General features: G+C 37.3%; 2 protein-coding genes across 5 annotated transcripts in view; one reads left to right on the forward strand and one right to left on the reverse strand.

Moving 5' to 3' along the window:
• The window catches only part of cdca7b (cell division cycle associated 7b), a 10,409-nt gene extending 9,656 nt beyond the window's left edge, over positions 1–753 (forward strand). The window contains exon 10 of the mRNA XM_079879499.1: positions 388–753. Coding sequence (XP_079735625.1) covers positions 388–409 — 22 coding nt within the window. The 3' untranslated portion in view covers positions 410–753. The remainder of the gene's footprint in view (positions 1–387) is intronic.
• Positions 754–1,506: 753 nt separating this feature from the next.
• sp4 (sp4 transcription factor) lies at positions 1,507–25,106 on the reverse strand. Of its 4 annotated transcripts, none has more exons than XM_079878746.1 (6): positions 25,069–25,106; positions 16,742–16,827; positions 13,586–15,026; positions 10,762–10,966; positions 9,004–9,203; positions 1,507–4,507 (listed from the first exon to the last, which is right to left on the reverse strand). In XM_079878746.1, exons 2-6 carry the CDS (start codon positions 16,808–16,810, stop codon positions 4,257–4,259), a joined length of 2,166 nt encoding a protein of 721 aa, XP_079734872.1. In that variant the 5' UTR covers positions 16,811–16,827; positions 25,069–25,106; the 3' UTR covers positions 1,507–4,256. The 4 variants fall into 4 exon arrangements, with proteins under 4 accessions (XP_079734872.1, XP_079734871.1, XP_079734870.1 ...); XM_079878745.1 differs by lacking the exon at positions 25,069–25,106 and adding an exon at positions 17,177–17,751; XM_079878744.1 differs by lacking the exon at positions 25,069–25,106 and adding an exon at positions 16,930–17,146.
• Between the last annotated feature and the right edge of the window lie 375 nt (positions 25,107–25,481).

Here is a 25,481-nt window from a genome sequence, read left to right on the forward strand (position 1 = left end):
TTAAACCACTTGCAGTTCCCTCATTAACCCCATTTTGGGAAAGTCTGGTTTATCAGTATTTCAGATTTTTGTAAAAAGTCTCTTGCTTTTCACCATGCAGTTTATTCCTGATAGATGAAATCAAGCGCTGCTGTACATCTGTTTCTCCTCATTGAATATCCTGTTTCACTTTGAGACCTTTCACAATGCAGAAGTCAAATGTGAATGCAGTTTCATACTGACTTCATCATGGTGGTTTGATCATTATCTTCCTCTATGCATCAGCATTAGTCTGATGTGTCGCTCCAGATAACAGTGATGACAGTAGATAGCAGAGAACACTGTTAGCAGATGATAGTGACAATGAGTCTGAAGGATTTTAATGTTGCTTGGTGTTTCTGCTTGAAGTCTACAGAAGGACATCGAGTGAGGCGGGATCGTCTGGCCTCCGTGTGAAGGAGACGCACTGATCAGATCTGAATCTGCTCCACGTTTTACTCCTGACACTTTTAAAGTTTGGCATGGAAACACTGACGGTTTAACATGTGTTCAGCACAGATATGCAAATCAGGAGTTTCTCTTATACTTCACGATGTTATGCTGAGCTTTTTCTGATTTTATTTTTGATTTTATGAATCGCACTGTTCTCTTGCATATAAAACAGAGACATCATAAAAGCTTGTAACATTACTGAACGTTCTCTTATTTGCACAATTTCTCTCTGAAAACTTTTTGGAAATTAGTTTTAATAAAGGTCCTTTTATTTCACATTTTACATGGTCTTTTTTTATGTTGTGAAATTAAGTATTTCAGTTTTTGAAACAAATTCATGATGTTTAATGATAAAGAGAAGATAAGAAACCTATTTTGTTTTAATTTTGGCACAAACTCTATATATATATATATATAAATTCTGTCTGTTTCCTGTCTCTCTGGTTTAGTTTGAGTGTATATGAATGGAGTAAAGTGTATAATAGATGGCATCCAAAGCCTTACTTCCTACATTAAATATCATAAGCATATATTTGCCTAAAATTGACATGTAATGGACAAATTATATTAAGCACAGATATACAACATATGAATCTATTCATCAAAATGAATGGCCAAATCCTAAGTTAAATTTAAAGTTTTCATTTAAAAAAAAAACATTTTTTAAAGCCCTTCTTTGGCTATTCAACATTTTCATCTGTTATGGATGGATGGAATTTGTTTTGTTTTTTTTAAACCTGTCTATATGCTGAGAGCTGAGAGGCATGAATTGCCAACCAGAGAATCTATGAATCTCATTATCTGTTTATCCTACAGTATGAAATATTAACATAAACCAGGTGAGACATGTCATGAACATTTTTTGTAGAGAGACAGGCTACTGTCTCGATGCAGACTGAGTGAGTGTATGACACACACACACACACACACACACACACACACAGCAGCTGTTGAAGTGGATAAAAGCTCCCCTTTTCTGGCGCACTGCAGGTACAGAGCTGTCAATCAAATGAAGAAAAGAACAAAAGAGATCCGCCCACCTGCCCACATGAAACCACCTCCACACATCATCATCATCATCATCCTCCTCACTCCTGCCCTCCTGTCACCGACTTCACCACTCGTCCTCAGAGACGAACTTCAGGTGTTGGTGATCAGATTCAGAATGGCATCGGTATAGCGTCACATGACCTGTCAATCAGCGCTGCGTGACATGCCGTACTTTAGCTAAAACAACTGTTTTTGAATCGAGTTTATTCAAATGTCTAATACAAAATAAAAGCACTAGTAACATTATTAACTTAACCGACTTATTAATTAACAGGTAACACTTTTTCAGCTAATAAATTAAAAAGCAGTACATTTGTTAGACTATTTATTCATCTTTGCTAATGCTAGTCAATAATTACAAAATGGAGGTACTGTCCTTGATCCTGAGTACTCGAGCCGCGTTCGAAGCCGAATATATTGAGTTCGAAATTCGAATACTCGCACTTGTGACGTCATTACGTCGGAATAACTGCTTTATTATCGTGTGTTTCTTGGCAAGCATTCAGCTAAACATTGCTAGTAACTACATTGCTTAGCGAAAGCATTATTATTATTAGAATTATCTTACGAAACCTTTCTGGCTATGAAATAACCACAGCTTCTTGGGTCTTGTTGCTTTAAAATACAATCGTCCATCATGTTAGCTCAAGTCCTAACATAATAATGTATTAGTAAACGCTGAATTTAACATTAACTAAGAAATTATTTAGTTAGCTAATATTAACCCTGGTGTGGTGTGATTGAAGTGTTACCAAGAAAGGAAGACTGCAAGTCAGGTTACATTCGGTCAAAGCTCATGTGAATAAAACCACAGACTGAAATAAAGAATTGGACATAGACATGGAATATTTAAGACAGAATTACTCACTTTAATTTCAAGTGTTATGCAGGCAAAGATTTTTTTCTTTTTCCTCTTTTTTGTTTTTTTTACCCATTAACATAACACGTTTGTACAAAGTTATTTTAAAAATATCAATAAACTGCAGCCTTTCAGGCTAACCTGGCAAAAAAATTCATTATCAAATGCCATGAGGACAAAGGAACATCTTAGAAAAATGATTTACAAATGAGGTGTCACTAGAAAAGATTAAAGAAAATCGCTCGCCACAGAAAATATTACCAAAAACATCTATTTATAATTGTTTGGTTTCAACCATTTCTTTTTAAACTTTTTTTTTTCTCCATTTGAAACACGTCATGGTGGGAAACTTCAGATAAATTAAAAGCCATGGTTTTACTTCTAAAAGGACCACGTTTAGAAATAGCAAATCGTTACTAAATAGAGCTCGTTAGAGGAAATGAACCATGCAGCACGTCATAACTGCATTAACAGCGCACAATACACATTAGCAAATACTAATAGAAGGATAAATAATAAATTAGACACACAAACACACTCACACAGGTGGCATGTACTCGTGTTGTGTGAGAGCCAAAAATGGGTTTGAAATGAAAACAAACCAAACTAAACGAGAGCGGGAGAACATAAACCTCACGAAGAAGAACGCCACACCACAGATTTCTGAACATCAAACTCATCTAAGTGGCTTCATGGTTTCCGTGACCTGGAGACGTCCCGTACCGGTCCAAAGGGAGGGTTTGGAGGGGATTGGGCGCACGTAACAGGGTCAGATCTCTTTGGAGAGCGCACTAAAGTCATCGGGCGACAGGAGGACACATTAACGGGTCGGGAGGATCTTTACCTGGGCTGAAGCGGATCATCGCGCTCGTTCCCTGGCCACAGTGTTCGCCATTGTGTATAAAAAGATTAACGCGGTCACCTATGGTCGAATGTGTTTGAAAACACAGTCGAAGCGCCACGTCCCCCTACCCAGCCGTAACGTAGTGGTACTGCAGTGTTTTTAAGGCATCAGAGTACAGTTTATATGACTTGAGATAAGAGAGAACTTCTCTAGGTGTTTTTCTTAAACCTTTTCTACCCCTCAGTAATGTAAACATGGTTTTACAAAGATTGTCTTTATAGTATTGCCTTCATTTAACATAGCATGTCTTAGAAAGCTAGATTGTTTTTTTTTTTTCTTCTACTTCTTTTCCTTTCTCTTTTTTTTCTAAAGAAATCGTAACTGGAATGCATTATTTGTAAATCTAATGTGCTTTTCTTTATATAGTCCGTCTCTATAATCTCATTTCTCCTACATAAAAGTTTGACTGCTGATAATCAACACACGCTGAATCATACGTCTTCTGTACGCGAGGCTGTGATTGGCTGACGCTCTGCAACGCGCTCCAATCACAGACGCCGTCGCTCTTCAAGCTTGTGCTGAGGCTCTAAACGTGTACTAAAGGTCTGTTCGCTGCTCATCTTTCTAGCCTGATCGTACGCAAAACCACAGACCAATGCGTGAAGCTCCAAGATTCTCATCCCCGACTGTATATTTAATCCGTAACCACTATGAAAACAGATAAATATCATTTTTGTGCATAGCGACATCTTCAGGAGCGTCTGGGAACTTTAGTACTTCTTGTGCTACTCGAAGCGTCTTCGTTCAACGCGCATGTTATGTCTCTTAACAGCTCATACTATTTCCATATTTCCTTTAGATTATTCTTTAGATTATTTGATAGTATTAAACTTCCATATGAAAAATCGAGTACGCTCAAACAGCTGTCCATCGTCAATAGAAAAAGAATGAAGAACATAAACAAATCAACATATCAACAAAAGAACAAACAATATCGTGGTGCTTTTTAGACGATAATATTCGGAGGGAAAACTACTCGAACTCCTCCTCTAAATTGTTTGAAGTCGTGGGCGTGGCCGGGTTCGAATCCTGCGAGAGCGACGCCACGGTGACGATCCTCGGCGAGCCCAGGACCTCGTCCACCTCTTCCTCCATTTCATCTGTGGTGATGATGGTAAGTGCCGCCCCACCTTTTTTGTTCTGGTGGGTTTTGATGTGCTTTGAAAGGTGGTCGCTGCGCATGAACCTCTTGGAACATTCCGGACACTCGAACCTCTTCTCACCTGATCGGGACGGAGACAGTCGTTGGTTTATTCAGATCAGAGCAAGAAAAAACAGATAGCTTTAGATCAGGGTGGCTCATTGCCAATATACATTGATATTATGACAAATGAGAAATAAACTGTAAGCATAAACCAGTTTCATATCAGCTGTTACTGAGCTGCCTTCCCAGCATTTTAAGGCCTCATATTCGTGCTTGCGATGCAAATGTTTTTCCGGAAGGAAGCAACATTATGCTGCCTGCTAAAATACCTTGCTTTGGCCAAATTGTAAGCATGTGCTGTATGCGTCACGAATAAGGCAAATACCAGAATAAATTAATCTAAAAGTCATCTTAGGCCCTGTTTACACATGGAATTAAGATGCGTTTTGGTTGATCGGATCACAAGTTGATGAGAGAGACACATTCCCGTTTACACCTGGGGCCTGATGTATAAACGTAAATATGTAAAATATATGCGTACGCATTTTTCCACGCACATATCGGGATTTATAAAAAATAAACTTGCCGTAAATAAGTGCGCACCGTAAGGATGCTCTTGACCATGCGTACATCCTGTTTTCGGTCGAAGTCCACAGTAGTCGATTGTCGAGTTCACGCGCATTGGTTTAGTACCTATGATCACGCGCGTGAACTCGACAATCGATTACTGTGGCCTTCGACCAAAACAGGATGTAAATACAGGTGTGTGCGCTGGCTGAATAAACATCATTTTTATTCATATCTTTCACATCTACTGCAGTCAGATTCACCGTGTTCACTCTGAAGGAATCACTCACATGACCTGTGCACTTGTAATGACACATCAAGGATGTAAAGAGGCTAAAAGCAGGTTTAAAACTTGCCCCATTGAAGTCAACAGGGTGCAAATTTTAAAAAGAGGATAACACGGTGTAGGCAACACCGATTTTTGTCGTTGTTCTCTGTACTGACAGCACTCCAAATTTACAAAAAAATGAGCTTAATGTTAAAATTGACCGGAGTTCTCCTTTAATGTTTTAACCACATAGATAATTGCTTATCATGATAATACAAGATTGTCTGAGAAAATAGTTTCGTGCAAATAATGCCCAAGAAGGCCTATCTGTTTCCATTAAAAATATAAATCAATTAAAGGGATACTTCACCTCTGGGAAGATGAATGTGTATTTAAAATAGGTCATTTAAATAGAAGAAATGTGAAGAAATTTTTGAATTTGGAGCTTTCTAGACTGAGAAAAGCCAGAAAATGTATTTTTGGCTTATGTGGATGAAAGACAACAACTCCCAGAATGCACTTGCTTCGCTGTCTCAGGAGGCCACGCCTACCGGTAAGAGTGCGCAGATGAAAACAACAAAGCTAGCCTACGTGATGAGTTTGCGAGGGATTTAGAGATCGTCCAAAATGTCCGGGATTCGGCTTTTGCGTTCTACAGTCGCCATTCATCATGTTTACTGTGGCGAGCAGGACGAGGCTGACGGCCGCGGGAGAACAGCGCGAGGCCGGTGGCGTGATTACTGAGACGCGCCGGGTCTCGCATCTCTCACGGAGGAGCGGGAATTTTTCTTAGCAATGGTAAAACGCACATCAACCGATCACTTGTTTAGCGTTCATGTAAACACTACATTCAGATTCACCAATCGGAATGAATTCAGTTAGATTGAAATGTGTGCATGTAAACAATGAATGGCGACCGCAGAAAGCTAAAGCTGAATCCCGGACATTTTGAACGATCTCGCCCGCCGGACAAGTCCGGGAAAAAGAGGATGGTTACTTACTCAGCTTTCTCCTACTATTCAGCTTTCTCCACAGAACAAGAGCCTGCTAGCTTAGCTTCCAAAGAAAGAGGCTGACACTGTGTACATTCTGTGAGTGAGATCCCACCCTGTATGGGCGGGCTGAAAACATGCGGAACAACGCCTTCTACTGGCTGTAGTCTTTAGCCTCTGTCCAGAAAATCCTCCGATGACGCAAAATGACGATTTTTGCGTCATCGGAGGATTTTTTCAGACAAAAAATACATAAATCTCTTGTCTCAGGGGGATATGAGGGTGGAAAGCATGGTAATTCAAAAATACTACAGGTTTTCTACTAATACAAAGCTTAATGCTAAATCCTGAAGTAACCCTTTAAAAATACTATTCGGCCAGTGGAAAAGATGAAATGTATTTTACACTATTTGATTTATGTATTCAAAAACAAGACAAGGATAGGCAAGTACATGATTTTTATTAATGTAATGTGTCTTGTACCGTTAAACGTTATCACGTGGATGAATAATCATATGCAAATGATATGCAGATGAGGATATGCATAGTAAAACTAGGCGTTGTAAGCTCCATATATGGTTATTTCGGGTGGAGACGCATGTGCGCACAATCTTCCGCTGACTGGGATTTATAAAGTGAATTCTGCGCAGGTTCTGGCGTACGCACGGTTTTATAAGTCTGAATATTTTTTTGCGTACGTCATTTTTGTCTTTCAGGCGCACGTACACTTTTAGTAAGGATCCTACGCACAGTTTTATAAATGAGGCCCCAGGTGTTTAATCTGTCTCTTTTGTCCACTTTCAAACACTTCTGTCCTGATTTCTTTGAGGGGAGGGTAAATGGATAGGCTTTTTCAGATCTTTCGATCTAATGGACAAAATAACTTTACAATTTACATATGAACACGACCGGAGATGACGGAAAAACATACGGGGAGCATCAGCTTTCGTTTCTGCCCTGACAGACGCAAGACCAGCCGAACGCAGTGAGTGTGTGTTAGAAATCAGGAATGGTGGGAGAACATTGTGCTTGGTACGTTTTTCATCTTCAAACCAAACTTGGGTCTCCAGCCGACAAAGTTTAAATCCCGTCTGGCTAGAGCTCTTCCCATAATGTTTACACATTAGTTCAGTAGACGGAGAGTAGACGGCCTTTTATGGCTGTTTGAACTAGGGCTGCACAATTAATCGAATTTCTAATCGCGATTACGATTACGGATGTCACAATTACGTAATCGTTCAAAGCCGCGATTGCAAAAAAAAAAGAAAAAAAAAGCAGCTTACATTATTCTGCGTGGTGTGTTTAGAGCATGTTACGTTGTGAGAGGCGAATCACGACTACTTCAGAGAACCCAGCACAATAGGAACTACCAGAGACGTAAGTGTACGCTGAAATAAAAAGTCTCTCACCTCAGAAAAACTGACTTTCCTGTCCTGTGAGCCGCTATACACTGCGGTAGCGCGCACTCTTCAAATGCACGCGCAAATGCGGCGGAGCGCGCTGTATATCGCGTCACTATATTGCAGAAAATAAACAAGCATGCAACGTCGTTTCGTTTTAAATGAGAAAAAAACGCGTTTTCCAGATTTAGTATCTGCGGTCAATTGAGATGTTGTCAGGCTATATGTCAGTGTCATTATTTTATCGTTATTTTCATAACTTGTTTTATGTCCTGTCATCCTTATACTGTGCTCGTAGCTTGCACTATTTAATTGCACGCACAAATGCGCCAGCGCACGCTATATCACTTCTCTAAAGCGCAAAAGAAATACGAGCATGCAACGTTGTAAATTAGTAATAAAATAAAAGTAAAATATCAATAAATCACGTTATTGGTACGTCATGTGTTTTGCATGCAGGCATAATGTTCATTCTATTTATCAGGAGCAGCTTCCATGTTTCTTCAACAGTTCTTGTAAGTGTTGTGTATCACCATGGTAGCCTAACTGTTGTTTCCATAACCCCAAAATGCCACTTATTGGTTATTTCGTATATTTTTATATGACTGTGGTGGCTCACACCAAGATTGTATTAACAAAAACTAGTTTGGGACTGCTATTTAATAGCTTAACCTCGTAGGCCTACTGTTTATTTATCAGTATTAGTCATATTCTTACAATTTATTTGTATGTTAAGTAATGGGGGACAGTACTTGTGTCAACAATTTTTGTATAAACAAATGTATTATAATAGGCCTATATAATTCCTAAAAAGGTGGGTCGCAGCTTGATGACCATGAGGAAATGCGGGTCCCATGACCAAACTATTCAAAACATCATTCGATGTAAATTGTGATAATCGTAATTAATAATCGCAATTACAATTTCAAGGGAATAATCGACAATTATGATTTTTGTCATAATCGTGCAGCCCTAGTTTGAACACATTCGATCACATGAGCGTTTACACTACGAAAGCAATCCGGTTGAACGTGTTCTCCACTACCTCTGAAAGTGGACAAGCTCAAAGCGTTTTAGGCCGCGTTTACACCTGTATTTAGAGTCGTCCACTTGTGATCCGATCGACCAAAACGCATCTTAATACCAGGTGTGAACAGGGCAATAAGAGCTCAGACGAGTTGTGAAAAACGAAAAGTTAAAAAATATGACCATATAAGATGGCAGACGAGTAATGAGAAATATAGCCTGTAGTTTCCTGTGAATGTTTTTTGTCCTGTTGTGTGCTTCAGCCTGTGTGTGCATGTGTGTGCAGAAGTGTGTTTCAGCCTGTGTGTGATTGTTTGCGCACCTGTGTGCGTCCTGCGATGCCGCTGTAGCTCGTCACTCCTGGTGAAGCGTTTCCCGCAGAAGATCCAGTTGCAGACGAACGGTCTCTCTCCCGTATGCCAGCGCAGGTGAGCCCTCAGGTGAGACGTCTTGCCGTACACCTTCCCGCAACCCTCCATGTGACACACGTGCTGTTTCTTCTTGGAGGGGTCACTGTTGTTTCTGTCCCAACAGAGGAATACATTTTTTGATGCTCAAAAATGCTTTACCTTGTCAAAACCCACAAAAACATTAAAGTACTTTTTTATCCATTAAAAAAGGCTCTTGAGATTTGTGCGTGCATTTTTGTAGATAAGTAGATAAGACTAAAAAAAATGGTAACACTTTACAATAAGGTTCATTAGTTAACATTAGTCAATGTATTAACTAACAATGAGCAATACATTTGTTACAGTATTTATTAATCTTTGTTAATGTTAGTTAAAAAAAATACAGCAGTTCAGTGTGTGTTCATGTTAGTTCACGGTGCATTAACTAATGTTAACAAATACAACCTTTGATTTTAATAATGTATTAGTAAATGTTGAAATTAATATTAACAAAGATGAATTAATGCTGTAGAAGTATTGTTCATTCTTAGTTCATGTTAACTAAGGTAGTTAACTAATGAACCTTATTGTAAAGTGTTACCAAAAAAAATACATTTTACATTTTCTGTGAGTGGTAAAAACCTTCCACTCAAACTCTTTTAATCCTCCCGTTTAATCTCTTTTGGTTCCTCTGCTTTAAAGCATAACTCTCGCCAAAATGCAACCTAGGGTCTTTTTGCTATTCTACTCGAGGCAAACTTTCGTTTAAAAGCATAATTAGGATGGAAATGCCACTTTTAAGTTTGACCGTATTTTCGTTTTCGGGTCAAATTGCCTTTTGAATGGCAGTGTTTGGGGCATGACTATGATAGCATCAAAATCACTATTTTTAAAACACTAAGAAGGCTCGACACAACATGAAACTTTGCTGGAAGTGTCACCAGAGGCTCTACACATGAACTCCAGCATTGAGAACATTGTGTGTGTACACAGAGTTTACTAGAAAGAAAGGTTTTGAACAACTCACTGTCGCTGTTGTTTCCGGCCGCCGGCATTTTGACAGTCAAAAATAGTCGATCTCCGAATGTGAATGAACTGACTCTGAATTTTAGTATTGCTTCTTATATGAGGATCCTTTTTCAAATACAAGGTCAATATTGATTTTCACTAACGACAAAACAACAAATTATCCAGGAATTTATATGGAACTGAGCTTTAGGAGCTTTCCATCTTTCCTCTCCTCCCGGTTACGTTGCATTCGGAGATCGACTATTTTTGACTGTCAAAATGCCGGCGGACACAGCTCCAGTGAGTTGTTCAAAATCTTTATTTTTAGTAAACTCTGTGTACACACACAATGTTCTCAATGCTGGAGTTCATGTGTAGAGCCTCTGGTGACACTTCCAGCAAAGTTTCATGTTGTGTCAAGCCTTCTTAGTGTTTTAAAAATAGCGATTTCGATGCAATCATAGAAGTGTCCTATTTACTCCCATGCAAAAGGCAATTTGACCGAAAACGAAGATACGGTCAATCTTAAAAGTGGCGTTTCCATCCTAATTATGCTTTTAAACGGAAGTTTGCCTCGGGTAGATTAACAAAAAGAGCCTAGGTTGCATTTTGGCGAGAGTTACCCTTTAACCCTCTCATTTTACACTCCTTTCCTTGTTCCCAGTTTTGATTGTCTTCCGTACCTCCCCTCTCCATCCCTGCAGTTCGGGCAGGAGCAGGCCACCCTGCGCAGCCTCTTGCTGGGCTGACCCTCCTGGTCCGATGGGCTTTGGACCTGCCCCATCTGGTCTGGGCTCACTGCGTTCAGGGTCGTGCTGCTGATGTTGCCCACAGTGACCGTCACTGGGGTGGACTGAACTTTGACCCCATCTTGACCCTGCTGCTGACCTGTGGGAGTTTACAAACAGTACTACTGATTAAATCACTCTGTGAACGCTTGATTGCAAGAACTGTTCTAAACATCAATGGATACGAATAACTCTTGCAAGTTTTGGGAAATAGTGAAAAAGGAAGCGTTGGATTTCATTTAGACCTTAAAAAGCAAGTGTCCTAAAATGAGTGAGTCTCGGTGGTTCCAGTGATACCCGAGTAAAACACACTTCCAGGAGAAATCTGTCGAGACTTTCTTTTCCAGGGTGGAACCAAACATGCAAAGGGCAGTAACAAAGAGTCCGAAATCTGACACTGTATAGAGGATTTGGAAACAGCATTCAGACTCTGACTTATAAAATATAATTGCCTTAATTTGCCGTTTTACTTCATGAGTAATAAAGAGACTATGGAAAAACACACCACTGCATTTCATGCTACTGTTCCACCAGTTTACAGAGTCTGTAATTTTCAAATTAAACATCAAAAACAGTTCACATATGGTCAAAAGTATAAATATCTTCAAAGTTAAAAGTAAAATATTTTCATTTTTGGATACATGTTTAAAAGCATATTGATAATTATCGCAAAACTTATTGATTTGTGCTCGTGAATCATTTCCAGATCATATTTACCCTAAAAGCATAGGAACAATGAAATTGTATTTTTGAAAATTGAATTAGGCCTTTTTTTTTATTAAAAAATGTTTTGCTTTAATGTTTGTTTTTTATGACAGTTAGAGCACACCCCCACCCCACCCCAAATTTTATTTTAGTTTTTTATTACTGTAGTGCAAAAAATAATAAATAAATAATTATCAATTATTCTTAAGGGAAAACATGCTTTGTTATCATATATGCAAAAAACAGGTTTAATTTGTGCAAGCATTACATGTTTGTTTGTTTTAATTCAAATTGGGAATATATTTTATTTATTTTTCATTTTTATTTTTGGTGTTTGGGGTGGAAGCGTTTTTTTTTTTTAATGAGGTTCTCCAACTTAAATTTAAATTAAAATGTAAAAATTCCAAATAAATAGCTTAAATTCAGTAGTCAACATTTAAGGTGGATCAAAACCTTTCATCAAAGTTATACATGAATTTTGAACAATACCCGTTCTTGTCTTAGGACAACTTTGATGAACTTTTTTGATCCACTTCAAATGTTGACTACTGTATTTATTAATCAAAACACTCAATCATAACACAAATATCATACAGATGTTGCATTACATATATGTTAAATGTATGTTTTTTCCTTTATTTTTGTGGTGGAAACATTTTGTTTTAATAAGATTCTCCAACGTAAATTTAAATGAAAATCGATAAATTCCAAATAAATAGCTTAAATATTAATTATTATTAATTATAATATAATTATTAATCCACTTATTAATCAAAACACTCCTGATTTCACATATTATACACAAATATTAACAAATACTGTTTTCAAAAGGTGTCACATGACACGCGGCTCCACAGGTGGGCGGGTCTTACCTTGACAATTAGAGCACACCCCCATCCCAAATTTTATTTAATTTAATTTTTTATTACTGTAATGCAAAAAATAATAAATATCAATTATTCTTAAGGGAAAATATGCTTTGTTATCATATATGCAAAAAAAACCTGTCCTAAAACAGGTTTCATTTGCTTGTGTGTTAGATGTTGCGTTACATATATGTTATATATATGGTTTTCCCTTTGTTTTTGGGGTGGAAACGTTTTTTTTTTTAATGATATTCTCCAACTTAAATGTAAATGAAAATGTATAAATTTCAAATAAATAACTTAAATATTATTACAATATAATTATTAATCCACTTATTAATCAAAACACTCTTGATTTCACATATTATACACAAATATTAACAAATACTGTTTTCAAAAGGTGTCACATGACACGCGGCTCCACAGGTGGGCAGGTCTTACCTTGACAATTAGAGCACACCCCCACCCCGAATTTTATTTTACTTAATTTTGTATTACTGTAATGCAAAAAAATAATACAAAAATAAATATAAATTATTCTTAAGGGAAAATATGCTTTGTTATCATATATGCAAAAAAAAACTGTCCTAAAACAAGTTTCATTTGCTTGTGTGTTAGATGCTGCGTTACATATATGTTATATATATATATGTGGTTTTCCCTTTGTTTTTGGGGTGGAAACGTTTTTTTTTTTATTCTCCAACTTAAATGTAAATGAAAATTGATAAATTTCAAATAAATAACTTAAATATTATTACAATATAATTATTAATCCAATTATTAATCAAAACACTCCTGATTTCACATTTTATACAGAAATATTATACACAAATATAATTATTAATCCAATTATTAATCAAAACACTCCTGATTTCACATTTTATACAGAAATATTATACACAAATATAATTATTAATCCAATTATTAATCAAAACACTCCTGATTTCACATTTTATACAGAAATATTATACACAAATATAATTATTAATCCAATTATTAATCAAAACACTCCTGATTTCACATTTTATACAGAAATATTATACACAAATATAATTATTAATCAAAACACTCCTGATGTCACATAGCCTATTATACACAAATATCATACACCAATATTCAACAGGTGTCACATGACGCGGGGGCCTTACCTTGCACGCCGGTGATGGTGAGCGGGACGCCCTGCACCTGGACTCCAGCCGTGCCCAAACCTGCGATGTTCACCGTCTGCACGCCGGTGCCGGAGGGCAGCTGGGCCGCGGTGAGCGTGATGGGCGAGCCTCCGAGCGTCAGCGGGGCGATCTGAGCGTAGGTCCCGCCGCCTGCGTTCGACGCCATGGGGGCGAGCGTCAGCTGCTGGGGCATCCCTGCATTCTGGACCTGGACGGTCTGCCAGCTGATCTGCCCTGACGGGGTGAGCGTGGGCGTCCGGATCAGAACCTGCGTGGGGTTCTGGAAGGCCTGAAGCTGGAGGTTCTGCTGCAGCGGCTGTAAAGTCTGGCCGGGCTGGATCTGTATGGAGCCCTGGACTAACTGCTGCTGCTGGGGCGACTGGATCTGGATCTGCTGGAGAACCGGATGCCCCACGATTTGAAATTGCTGGATTTGGCCAGTCTGATCGGATGCAGGTTGGAGGCCGTTGGATTGGGCCAAGTTCTGCGCGTCTGCATCACCCGACTGACTGTCCTTCTGGGTTTCGGGAGCTCCGACGGACGCCGAGGATAACGTCATGCCATCCGTAGAGGTCACGACGACAGAATCGGTGCCCGTCGCAGTCGTCGTGCAGGTTGTAACTCCACTGGATTCGGCTGCGCTAGTGACAGTCGTCGCGATCAGCTGGTTTCCATTGGAAATACTTCCGTCGGCTGATTGGACCAGTTGAACCGAACCTCCCGCTCCCGCTACGTTATTGATAACCGGCAGAGCCAAAGTCACACCGCCAAGGTTAATGGGTAACGTGGTCACCATAGGCGTTTGCGTACCCTGAATGGTCTGCAGTTGCAGAGGAAACGACGGCCTGATTTGAAGCGGGATCGTCTGGTTTTGAGTGACAATGCTGGTGGATCCCGTCCTTTGGGGAGTGGCCAAAATAGCTTGGTTGTTTCCGGTGGGAATGAGCTGGATCTGTTCGGGCTGAACGCTTAAAGCTGCGGGGTTACTGGGGCTTATTTGGATCTGCTGTCCGTCCGCGGTCTGAAGGTGCGGGATGACCTGATACTGAATCCCACCCGACGAGTTCGGCAGATTCTGCACCTGGATGATCTGAAACTGTTGCTGTTGCTGTGCGCCAGGGGAGTTATTCGAGCCGACGGCCTTGATCTTTCTCCCCGCGGCGCCTTCATTGGTGATGACGTTAGTACCAACGTTGTCCTTGGTTGCAGTTGCAGGGGAAGTTGCGATGATCTGCCAGCCGTTTCCTGTCAACTGTGCGGGAACGAGCTCGAGCTGCTGCGTGGGGTTCTGGAGCTGAAGAAGACCCTGGTTCGGGTCGATTATTATCTGCTGCTGTGTGTTCGCCTGACCCTCGCTGCCAACACCTCCTATTTTACTGCACGTCGCTGCGAGCAATGCGAGAGGAGACGGTTGTGCATCCTACACACACACACACACACACAAACACACACACACACACACAGTGAGATGTCAGAGTCAGCAGATGTGGGCGGGTTCACAGGAAGAGTAAGTGGGTGTGTGAACCACAGTCTCTTCACTTCCCGATCAAAGGCTCGAGAAACAAACTCTTCATGACAAAAAGGCTTTTCTGTTAAAACCAACTTATTCATATTATACTAACACATTTTTAATGTACAGTGGGTTGCAAAAGTCTGTAAACACTAATGAAAATACTTCTAAAAAAATTCCATAACAAATAATATATTTCATATATATATATATATATATATATATTACTTTTACAAATTAAATATACTTGTGTGATAAATGAATTGGAAAGAATTGGAAAATGTCTTTTGCTTATATTATTTATATTATTGCTTTATATTTATATTTACAGCAACACTGGAGCTGACATTACAAAACATGATTTCCATGTTCTGTGTTGTCAAAAAAAAAAAATTTCTTATTTATACTTATTAATACTAATATATATATATATATATATATAGATATATATATTGATATATATTGATATAGATATATATAGATATAGATATATAGATAGATAGATATACATACATATATATATATATATATATATATATATATATATATACAATCTTACTTATATTAATGAAATAAATATATTTTAGTGAAAATATACAAGAATTTAAAAATATTTTTGCTTATATTAATAATATTATATTATTATTATAACAGCAGTGCTGACATTAACAAAACATGATTATGTTTTGATTACATGAAATATATTTCTTATTTATGTACATTATATAACATTATCTTATATTATTTTTTAAAAAACTTGAGTGAAAAATGTAAAAGAATTTGAAAATATCTCTTGCTTATATTATTTATATAATTATTATTGCTTTAATTACAGCAATACTTGAGCTGACATTACAAAACATGTTCTGTTGTCACAAAAATTAGATTTCTTATACTTTATATATATATATATATTATTAATTTATATACATACTCAATCTAACTTATATTAATGAAATAAAATGTACAAGAATTTGAAAATATTTTTATGAAAAACTTTAGTTTAAATTATTATTTGTATTATAACAGCAGTGTTTACATTATCAAAACATGATTATCATGTACTCTTTGTTTCCATAAAAGTATTTTATTTATTTATGTATATTATATTATTTTTCAAAAATATACTTGAGAGTGAAAAATGTACAAGAATTTGAAAATATCTTTTGCATATATATATATATATATATATATATATATATATATATATATATATATATGACATAAACAAAACTTGTTTATCATGTCTTTGCTGTCGATTGGTGACCAAGAAATAGAGCAGATTCTTACATCTTTATTCTTTATTTAACGCCGTAATGTCTTGCATCTTTCAGTTTGTTCGTGGGTTTAAACTACATTTCAAACCAGAAATACAGTCTCAGACTTTTGGACTCCACTGTATGTTTGTGCAAAATCATTATAATGAAATGTTTGTTCCGACTAAAGATTAAAAGCGTTACCTAACACAGTTCACAAATGTTTTATCAAAGAATTGCACAGCATAACAGGTTAAGACAGGAACAGTGTGTGTGTGCGTGTAACTGTGCACCCAAGCGCCCTGCAATAATCAGGAAGTGCTTTCAGTGCAGAAATGACAGACCACTTTACTGAAACTTTACTGATACCTGTGATCCAGAACTTTTCCCTTTCGTACCCCCTTCACCTCCACCGGCTTTCCCCTCATCTGTGGCCATGGCTTCCTTCTTTTGATCTGTAAAAAGTCAAATGTCAAAACCAAAGCAAACATCTATTTTGGAGTTGCAAATCAAATAAATGCAATGCCACATTACACTTGTCAAGCATCCAGCATTACCAAAACGCATGATGCAAAGATCAGGTTTTATAATGCAAAAGCCTCCAGGACATATAAACACACCAATATCTCCAGAAGCAAGGTTTCCTATCCATTACAAGCATTGCACAACACCCAAAACTGATCAATGGGCACAAATAAACAGCAGATCCCATTTAAAAGTAGGGGGACATCGATGGATGGATGGCACAGACGCACGCATGGAGAATTAAGGGGTGGAGACGCATAAGGAGGGGAGGGTACGTACCACTCATTCCGCATTAATAAAACCCGGAGAGGAGTTGTTTAAGAGAAAAAAGGCCGGACGCCGTGGAAGGCAGGCAACAAGCCCAGCAGAAGGACGGCCTATTTGCTCCAGCGGCCGCGGACTGTGGCGCAGCTCTGACGCACGGACCCACCCCGCCAGGAAGGGCGGTGCCAATGCAAAAACACCCTTCAATAACGGAGCACAAAATGCCAAGCGAGTCCGCGTGAATCGGGTTGAGCAGCGGCGGTCCCGTGTGCGTTGAAACCGGGCCTATCTCTGCTGTTAGATCCGGAATTAACTAATATCCCTCCGCGGATATATGTGCAGGTCTGTCAGAGAGCTCCGTCTGCGCGAGGGCCCACCCACTGCCATTTAAATATCTATGAATGCCAAACCAGCATGCCTGGCTATTTCGCTCTCTTTTTTTATCTGTCGCGGAAGTATTTGTATGAGATTATTCGGCGGAATACACTCACGACATTTCCCGAAATTCACTTTTTTGATGCACAATTGCATTTGAGGCACACTAAAATTGCTGTGGCTTTTGTGGGCGGATGCTCCCCTCCCACATATTCAGATTGGATGGCGACCGTCTGTGGGCGTGGTGACGTTTGGGGCTCGTAGTTCCAAAAGCGCGCAGCGTCCGTTGGCTTCTAACGGCTGGGGACTACAACTCCCATGATGCTCGGCTCCGGCGCGAGTGACGTTTCGTAAGGGGGTGTTATCATGTTCGGTTGTTCGGAATGAAGAAGGGCGGGCTCTTGTGGTATGTGGGGGTTGGGCGAATGGAAACGGGTGGAGAAACACGAACCACACCGGCCCAGTTCGGCTGCACACACACACACACACACACACAAATACAAATGCAAATACGCGCCCTGAAGTCCATCACGACTGTTAAATAAAATGAACGCATCGTTAGAATAACTGCAGTGTGCTTATTTGCAGTAGCAAGACCTTACAGGCCCCAAAAAGTATTTAGACACTTCAGTCACACTTAAAAATGCATGAATCTCATTGATTAGCATACATAACAATATTAAACCATGTGGCAATTCTTTTATATAAATATAGCACCAGCATAGCTTATAGCTAAATATTTAACAACAAAAAAAGAAGCTTGTTAGCTTTACAATTATATAATGTGACTGTAATCCCTAATGCTCAAAATAATGAATTTGTCTGAGTTGGGTAAACTTAAATTAAGCAAATTAGTTCAATCAAATTAACATTTATGAGTATATAGCTAGAACTTTCTTTTTCTTTTTAGTTCACAAAGCACATTTTAAGTAATCTGAATTGTTTCACTGTTTTGAGTCTCATGAACTTGTTTCTTTTAATTTAGACAGACTTAAATTGAACTAAAACTGGGCTAGGATTTCTATTTCCCAGCATGCTTTGCCATGATCTAAAGGGAGAGTAAATGCTAAAAATAAGTATTATGTAATGTGTTTGTTTTTGTGTGTGTGTGTGTGTGTGTGCAAGATCAATGCTAAGAGGGGAATTTAGTAGTGTTTATGTTTAGCCATGCTAATTTAGAAGAGTTTATGTTGGGTTTTTTAGGGGGTTACCATCATGGAGAACAGGTGTAAATCATCTATATTGCTGTACTTATTCAGCAAGATATGATAATTAGCAAGTTATCATTCACTGAATTTACTAGTTAAAGCTAGCCAAGTTTTCACCAATACAAATATTTAAATTGAGATTACATGATCATTTTAAATGAAATGTATGAGTTAGCTTAGCTTACTCTAATATTTCAATTTAAGAGAAATGAATATATTCAAAATATAAATCTAACATATATTCATATATGTATAATATAAATATAAAAGATATATTCAAAATAAAAATATAACATATATTCATATATGTATAATATAAATATAAAAAATATATTCAAAATAAAAATATAACATATATTCATATATGTATGATATATAAAATATATATTTAAAATAAAAATCTGCCCATTCTGCTTACTTAAACTTTGAATTTAAAACTTAAAAATAAAAAAAAATAAAAAAAAATGATGAAATTGTTTGCTTATTTATTTTTTATTTTTGCCAACTTATTCAGGTCTACAGAGTAGTCTCTGTACTACTTTCACAAAGCTACATTTGTGAAACGTTATGGATCATGTTGTTCATGTGATTCAGTTCCTATGAAAATCAATGTCAAGTGCTTTCTATTGAACATCTAGCAAATTAAGTAGATATTGATGAGCTACCGAGTTTATTTAATTCTCTGTGTACCAACGCTCTTGACACTGTTGCACCGTTGAGACTCAAATGTCAGAAAAATACATTTGAACCTTGGCAGAATAGCAGCACTCGCCACTTAAGACAAGTTTGCAGAAGAGCAGAGCGCAGATGGGAAAAGGATAAGCTACAGGTGTCCTATGAGATATTACGGGAGTCTTTAATATCATACCAAAAAGCTGTTAAAACAGCTAAGTCTCATTATTTTTCTGAGATAATAGCTAAAAACTCAAACAATCCTAGGATCTTGTTAAATATTTGAAACTCTGTTTTTAACCCTGTAGGTAAAGATATTTCACAATGCTGGGTCATGGATCTTATAAAACAAATGCCTTCTCTCAGGTTTTGTTCCAGCTCTCTGCGAACATGCCATGGTCAAACCAATATTGAAAAGGCCAAATATGGACACTACTGATTTATTAAATTTTAGACCCATTTCAAATTGATCTTTTATATCTAAGATCCTTGAGAAAACTGTGTTTACTGCAGTTACAGAGTTTCCTTGATGCGAATAGTGTCCTTGAAAAATTCCAGTCTGGTTTTCGGATTAACCACAAGAACTGAATCTGCTTTATTAAGAGTTTTGAATGATATTTTGTATATTTTGAATGAAATACTACAATGTAATTCACATGAAAAAGTTATTTCAGGCAAGAATAAAAAAAAAAAGTAAAGTCTATATTAGTACTCAATTCAAGCGTGTAGAAATGAAAGCGTAAATATCAACGTTATAACGTTAAGTAAAATTACTCAACTTTTCTGATACTGGTGTTCCCATCATGCACTGGGCCTTGAGTAATTAATGAGGTTGATTTTTCACTGTTTTCCAGCTGTATTTACACTGTTTTATCATTGCTTTTGTTGTTAGGATTAGTAACGTGCCATTTTGTGACATTTGGAGTTAATTTTCTACTCAAAATGACACATTCAAGCACAAAAACGATCCATCAAATGTTCCCGTCATTGTGTATTGTCTAAGTATTGTGTTCACATGACGCTTAATGTCTAATAGATATGCTGTCTTACACAATATCTATTGTATTAATTACTTATTTTTAAGTAAAGCATATACTTTAAAAGTGTGGATTAATTCAATATTATATTGTTTAAGTGAAATGTATTGCAAAGGAACCTTCAACTAAATAAATGAAATTTACTTAAAAAAATATGCGTGTGAAATTTACTTTAAAAATATGCGTGTGAAATTTACTTAAAAAAATATGCGTGTGAAATTTACTTTAAAAATATGCGTGTGAAATTTACTTAAAAAAATATGCGTGTGAAATTTACTTAAAAAAATATGCGTGTGAAATTTACTTAAAAAAATATGCGTGTGAAATTTACTTTAAAAAATATTTGTGCAAAAACTTGCCAAAGAAAAATTAATTACATTTTACTTATTGTTTTTTTCATCTGTAGCTCCTCTTGCCTGTGGCGTTCCTCAAGGCTCCATTTTGGGCCCTACTCTGTTTTCACTACACATGTTACCGCTAGGATACATTTTTAGGAGGCACAGAGTGTCTTTTCTATGGAAGCTTGTTTCCACCACAGAATAAAACATTTTAAAAGATAATTGTGACTTTTTATCTCACAATTGCGAGTTTACATGTCGCAATTCTGACTTTATTTCTCAGAATTGCGAGATATAAAGTCAGAATTGCGTGAAATAAAGTCGCAATTGCGTGTTATAAAGTCAGAATTGCGAGATATAAAGTCAGAATTGCGTGAAATAAAGTTGCAATTGCGTGTTATAAAGTCAGAATTGCTTGTTATAAAATCAGAATTGCGAGATATAAAGTAAGAATTCTGACTTTTAATTGCGACTTTATATCACGCAATTCTGACTTTATAACACGCAATTGCGAGTTTATATCTCGCAATTCTGAGATCTTTTCTCAGAATTGTGAGATATAAAGTCAGAATTGTGAGATATAAAGTCCAATTCTAAGGAAAAAAAAGATTTTTTTTTTTTTACCACAGAATAGTTTATATCTCACAATTCTGACTTTATATCTCGCAATTGCGACTTTATATCGTGCAATTCTGACTTTATATCTCCCAATTGCGACTTTATTTCTCAGAATTGCGACTTTATATCCCGCAATTGCAACTTTATTTCTCAGAATTGCGACTTTATATCCCGCAATTGCGACTTTATTTCCCAGAATTGTGATTTTATATCCCGCAATTGCGACTTTATTTCTCAGAATTGTGACTTTATTTCTCTCAATTCTGACTTGATATATCGCAATTGTGAGAAAAAAAGTCAGAATTGTGAGATAAAAAGTCGCAATTATTATTATTTATTTATTATTCAGTGGCGGAAACAAGCTTCCATACTTTTCACTCGTATGCAGACGATACTCAAATCTCTGTGCCTTTCAAGCGCACAGACAAGGCCAAGAAACCCTTTATTTGCTTGTTTAAACAACATAAAATTCTGGATGTCCTCAAATTTTGAAGGCTATTATAAAAAAAACTGAGGCTATTGTGTTCGGGCCCTCTGTACGGAAATGGAAAAAAAAAACACTTTTAATGTTGCAAACCTGTACTCCTACATCAAACCCACAGTTTAAAACTCTGGGAGTTACTCTGGATTCCTCCCTTAAGCTGGATAAACACATAAACACAGTAGTTAAATCAAGCTTTTTTCACCTGAAGCTTTTATCTAGAGAGGAAAGTCTTTCCTATCACCGAAAGAGCTTGAAAGACTCACACATGCTTTCGTTCTATCCCGCCTGGATTACTGTAATTCTTTATATGCAGGAATATCCCAGTTTTCCCATTACAAGGCTTCAAATGGTTCAAAACGCTGCAGCCAGATTCCTAACTGGGGTTCGCAAACATGAACATATTACTCCTATTTTAATGTCTCCTAACTGGTTAGGACATGATAAAATCATTGAGTTGATTTGTTTATGGAATAGCCTCCCCTTATCCTCGAGATCCCTGTCCTCTTTACATGAGCTTAAATTTAAGCTAAAGTTTTATCTTTCTGACCGGGCATTTCGCTAAATCTCAATTATGTTTTTATTACATCATGTGTTAATGGTTTATTTTGCTCCGTCTTTCATGTTTCCTGGACTTTACCTGGTAAAGCACAGTGGTCAACTTCTGTTGTGTTTATTTGTGCTATATAAATAAAATGAAATGAAATCTATGTGAATTTAAGAACTTCATACAAACACTAAAAATCAATTAAGTCATGCTTGAAATTGTTGGAAAATTGTTGTTGGAAATCCCATGTTGTGCTATCCAGGATTAGGTAATCCCTCTTACTTTTGTGCCGGTGTTGTGCCGAATTTTGACCCCCGCCAAATTATTACCCCCCTATTGGTAGTTTTAGGATTAGTCGTGGGGGAGGGGTTATGATTCGGCAGTCAGGTACTGACTTTAACGAGGGGGGTAATAATTAAGCAGGGAGTCGAAATTCGGCACAACACCGGTTTATCAATGCAAAATGGGATTGGATCACCCTGATCCAGATACTTTTTCAGATTACCAAATCTGGATTAGTGCTCTACGGAGACATGGTGAGGGACAAAATATGAGATGGGGTGGAACTTTACAATGCTTTTGTATTCTCTCATAAAAGCAATCAATAAAACTAATCAAGAGCAAAATAAAAAATGTGTGTGTGTGTGTGTGTGTGTGTGTGTGTGTGTGTGTGTGTGTGTGTGTGTGTGTGTGTGTGTGTGTGAAATGATACAAAAGTTTTATTACATTTTTGTCCCTGAAATCCACCCTTCTGCTGGGATCATAATCTTGATTATTATAAATTTTTTTAGATCAAAGTTATTCCAATCATACTAAGAAGTTTTGAACAACACAAACTGATGATTTGATCAGATAAAAACCAAGATTGGATTTTGTGATCTAATCTGTTTTCAGAATCCTTTTTTTCAAGATCTGATCCAATCCGATATCTTATAGCATCACACTGAGTTTGTTTCCTAAGCTAATAAAGCTAGCCTATTAATATTGTTGACTAACTGCATAATAGTGTTCCTCATTTGTAAGTTTCTGTCTGATAAATGTGAGAATGATGAAAAGTTAGAAAAGATCCTGCAGCATATTTTTATATAGACACGGTATTTTCTTAGATAACAATAACAACTTTAGTGCAATTACTTTACTAATACAATACTAGTATTCATGTACATGTGCGTGGAATATTTGAATTATTTCTTACAATCTGTGAAAGGCTCAGTCTTTACAGCCACCATCTTCTTTTATCTCTTATTTCTCCACTGGGTCTGATTAGATCTTCTATGTCAAAATCTTATTATTTATATTATGTTGTATATATGTCAGTAAATGAAATTACAAATTGCTTGCAGTGGCAAAATTTGGCACGGTTGCTAGGGTTTTACTAGGCGGTTGCTATGGTGTTCTGGGCGGCTTCTAAGGTATTCTGGGTGGTTGCTAGGGAGTTGCAAGGCAGTTGTTAGGGTGTTCTGGGTGGTTGCTATTGTGTTAGGTGGTTGCTAGGGTATTCTGAGTGGTTGCTATGGTGTTGCTAGGCGGTTGTTAGGGTATTCTGGGTGGTTGCTAGGCGGTTGCTAGGGAGTTCTGGGTGGTTGCTATGGTGTTGCTAGGCGGTTGCTATGGTGTTGCTAGGCGGTTGCTAGGGTATTCTGGGCGGTTGCTAGGCGGTTGCTAGGGAGTTCTGGGTGGTTGCTATAGTGTTGCTAGGCGGTTGCTAGTGTATTCTGGGTGACTGGAACTTGTAGAAGAGTTATTCTTTAGCTTGACAGCAGCACTGGAGCGGACATGAACAAAACATGATTACGATGTTCTCGTTGTTGACACAATATGGTTACATTAATATTTACACTTAATATTCAGCAGATTTGACTACACTGACATTATTGGATGAGAACTCAGTTTAGCTGATGAAAAGCTGCTTTATAGCTGAACTGAACTGATTTCAGCTGATTAATGACTGTTCACTGTTGTGTTTTAGGGCTGTTTTACAGGCCAAATGAACTCGTTATTTTCCTGTTATCACTGTAAAGCTGCTTCGAAACATAGAAATATAGAAATAAAGATGACTTGACCTGAAATTTGATTGTTGACCAAGAAATAGAGCAGATTCTTTATTAGATCCCATAAAGTTTCTGTCTTCCAATTTTCAGTTTATTTATAGATTTCCAAACAAAAATGCAAGCTGTGTCCTAAATGACACACTAGCACTTATGCACTTTATGAACTTTATATGCTTATTTTGTCAATCAACATCAGAGTCTGGTAGTTACTTTCTGTTAATTAAGTGCATCATACTTTTTCAATTTGTAATTTTCACTATTAATTTCACTATTAACTTGCACTATTAATACTACGAAACGTCACAGAATAGTGCACGAGAACGTGAACTGGGACGCACCTGCAGTCTCAAACGTTTGTGCGAAATCATTATAATGAAATGTTTGCTCTGATTCTGAAATGCTAAAGCGCTACCTAACACATTCACACATGTTTTAGGATCATATTTCTGTTTATTCTGTTAATACGTTTACTTCAGGGTTTCTGTGGGTCCTCATAATGTCTTAAATGTGGTTTTGACAGGTTATAAAAAAGATGAGTTAGCGTTAGTGCTCAAAGGGCCCTTCAGATTGGATGATTTACCACTGATGGACACTTCGCTCCCATGATTCTTAGCGCAGGCAAGAATGTTGTGATTGAAAGGAAAGATGTTTGCTTTTTCTTCTTCAGTAGTTTCTCTGCATCACTGTTTGCCACTGATGCCCTCTGGTGGTTGTGTGAAGTTGAAGGTAAATTTTTCAAAATTTTTTTTTTTTTTTGACATAATATTCTGTAAATAGCTTTATTTATTAGCATTTAAAATAACGTGGAAGAACACACTGTGCATGCTACCTCAAATCTATTTTATCATTTGTTGGCTATTTATTTGCTTCCGGTTACTTGCAGACAGTAATTTGTAATTGCTTGCATTTGTAAAGGGAGCACTTCTTTTCTTAGTAGGTTCTGTGAGTCACCCTGGATGTGCAGATCAGGGCCCGGGGAAAAAACTAAAGAAA

This window comes from Squalius cephalus, assembly GCF_949319135.1.
Source record: "Squalius cephalus genome assembly, chromosome: 8".
In the NCBI taxonomy this organism is placed as follows: Eukaryota; Metazoa; Chordata; class Actinopteri; order Cypriniformes; family Leuciscidae; genus Squalius; species Squalius cephalus.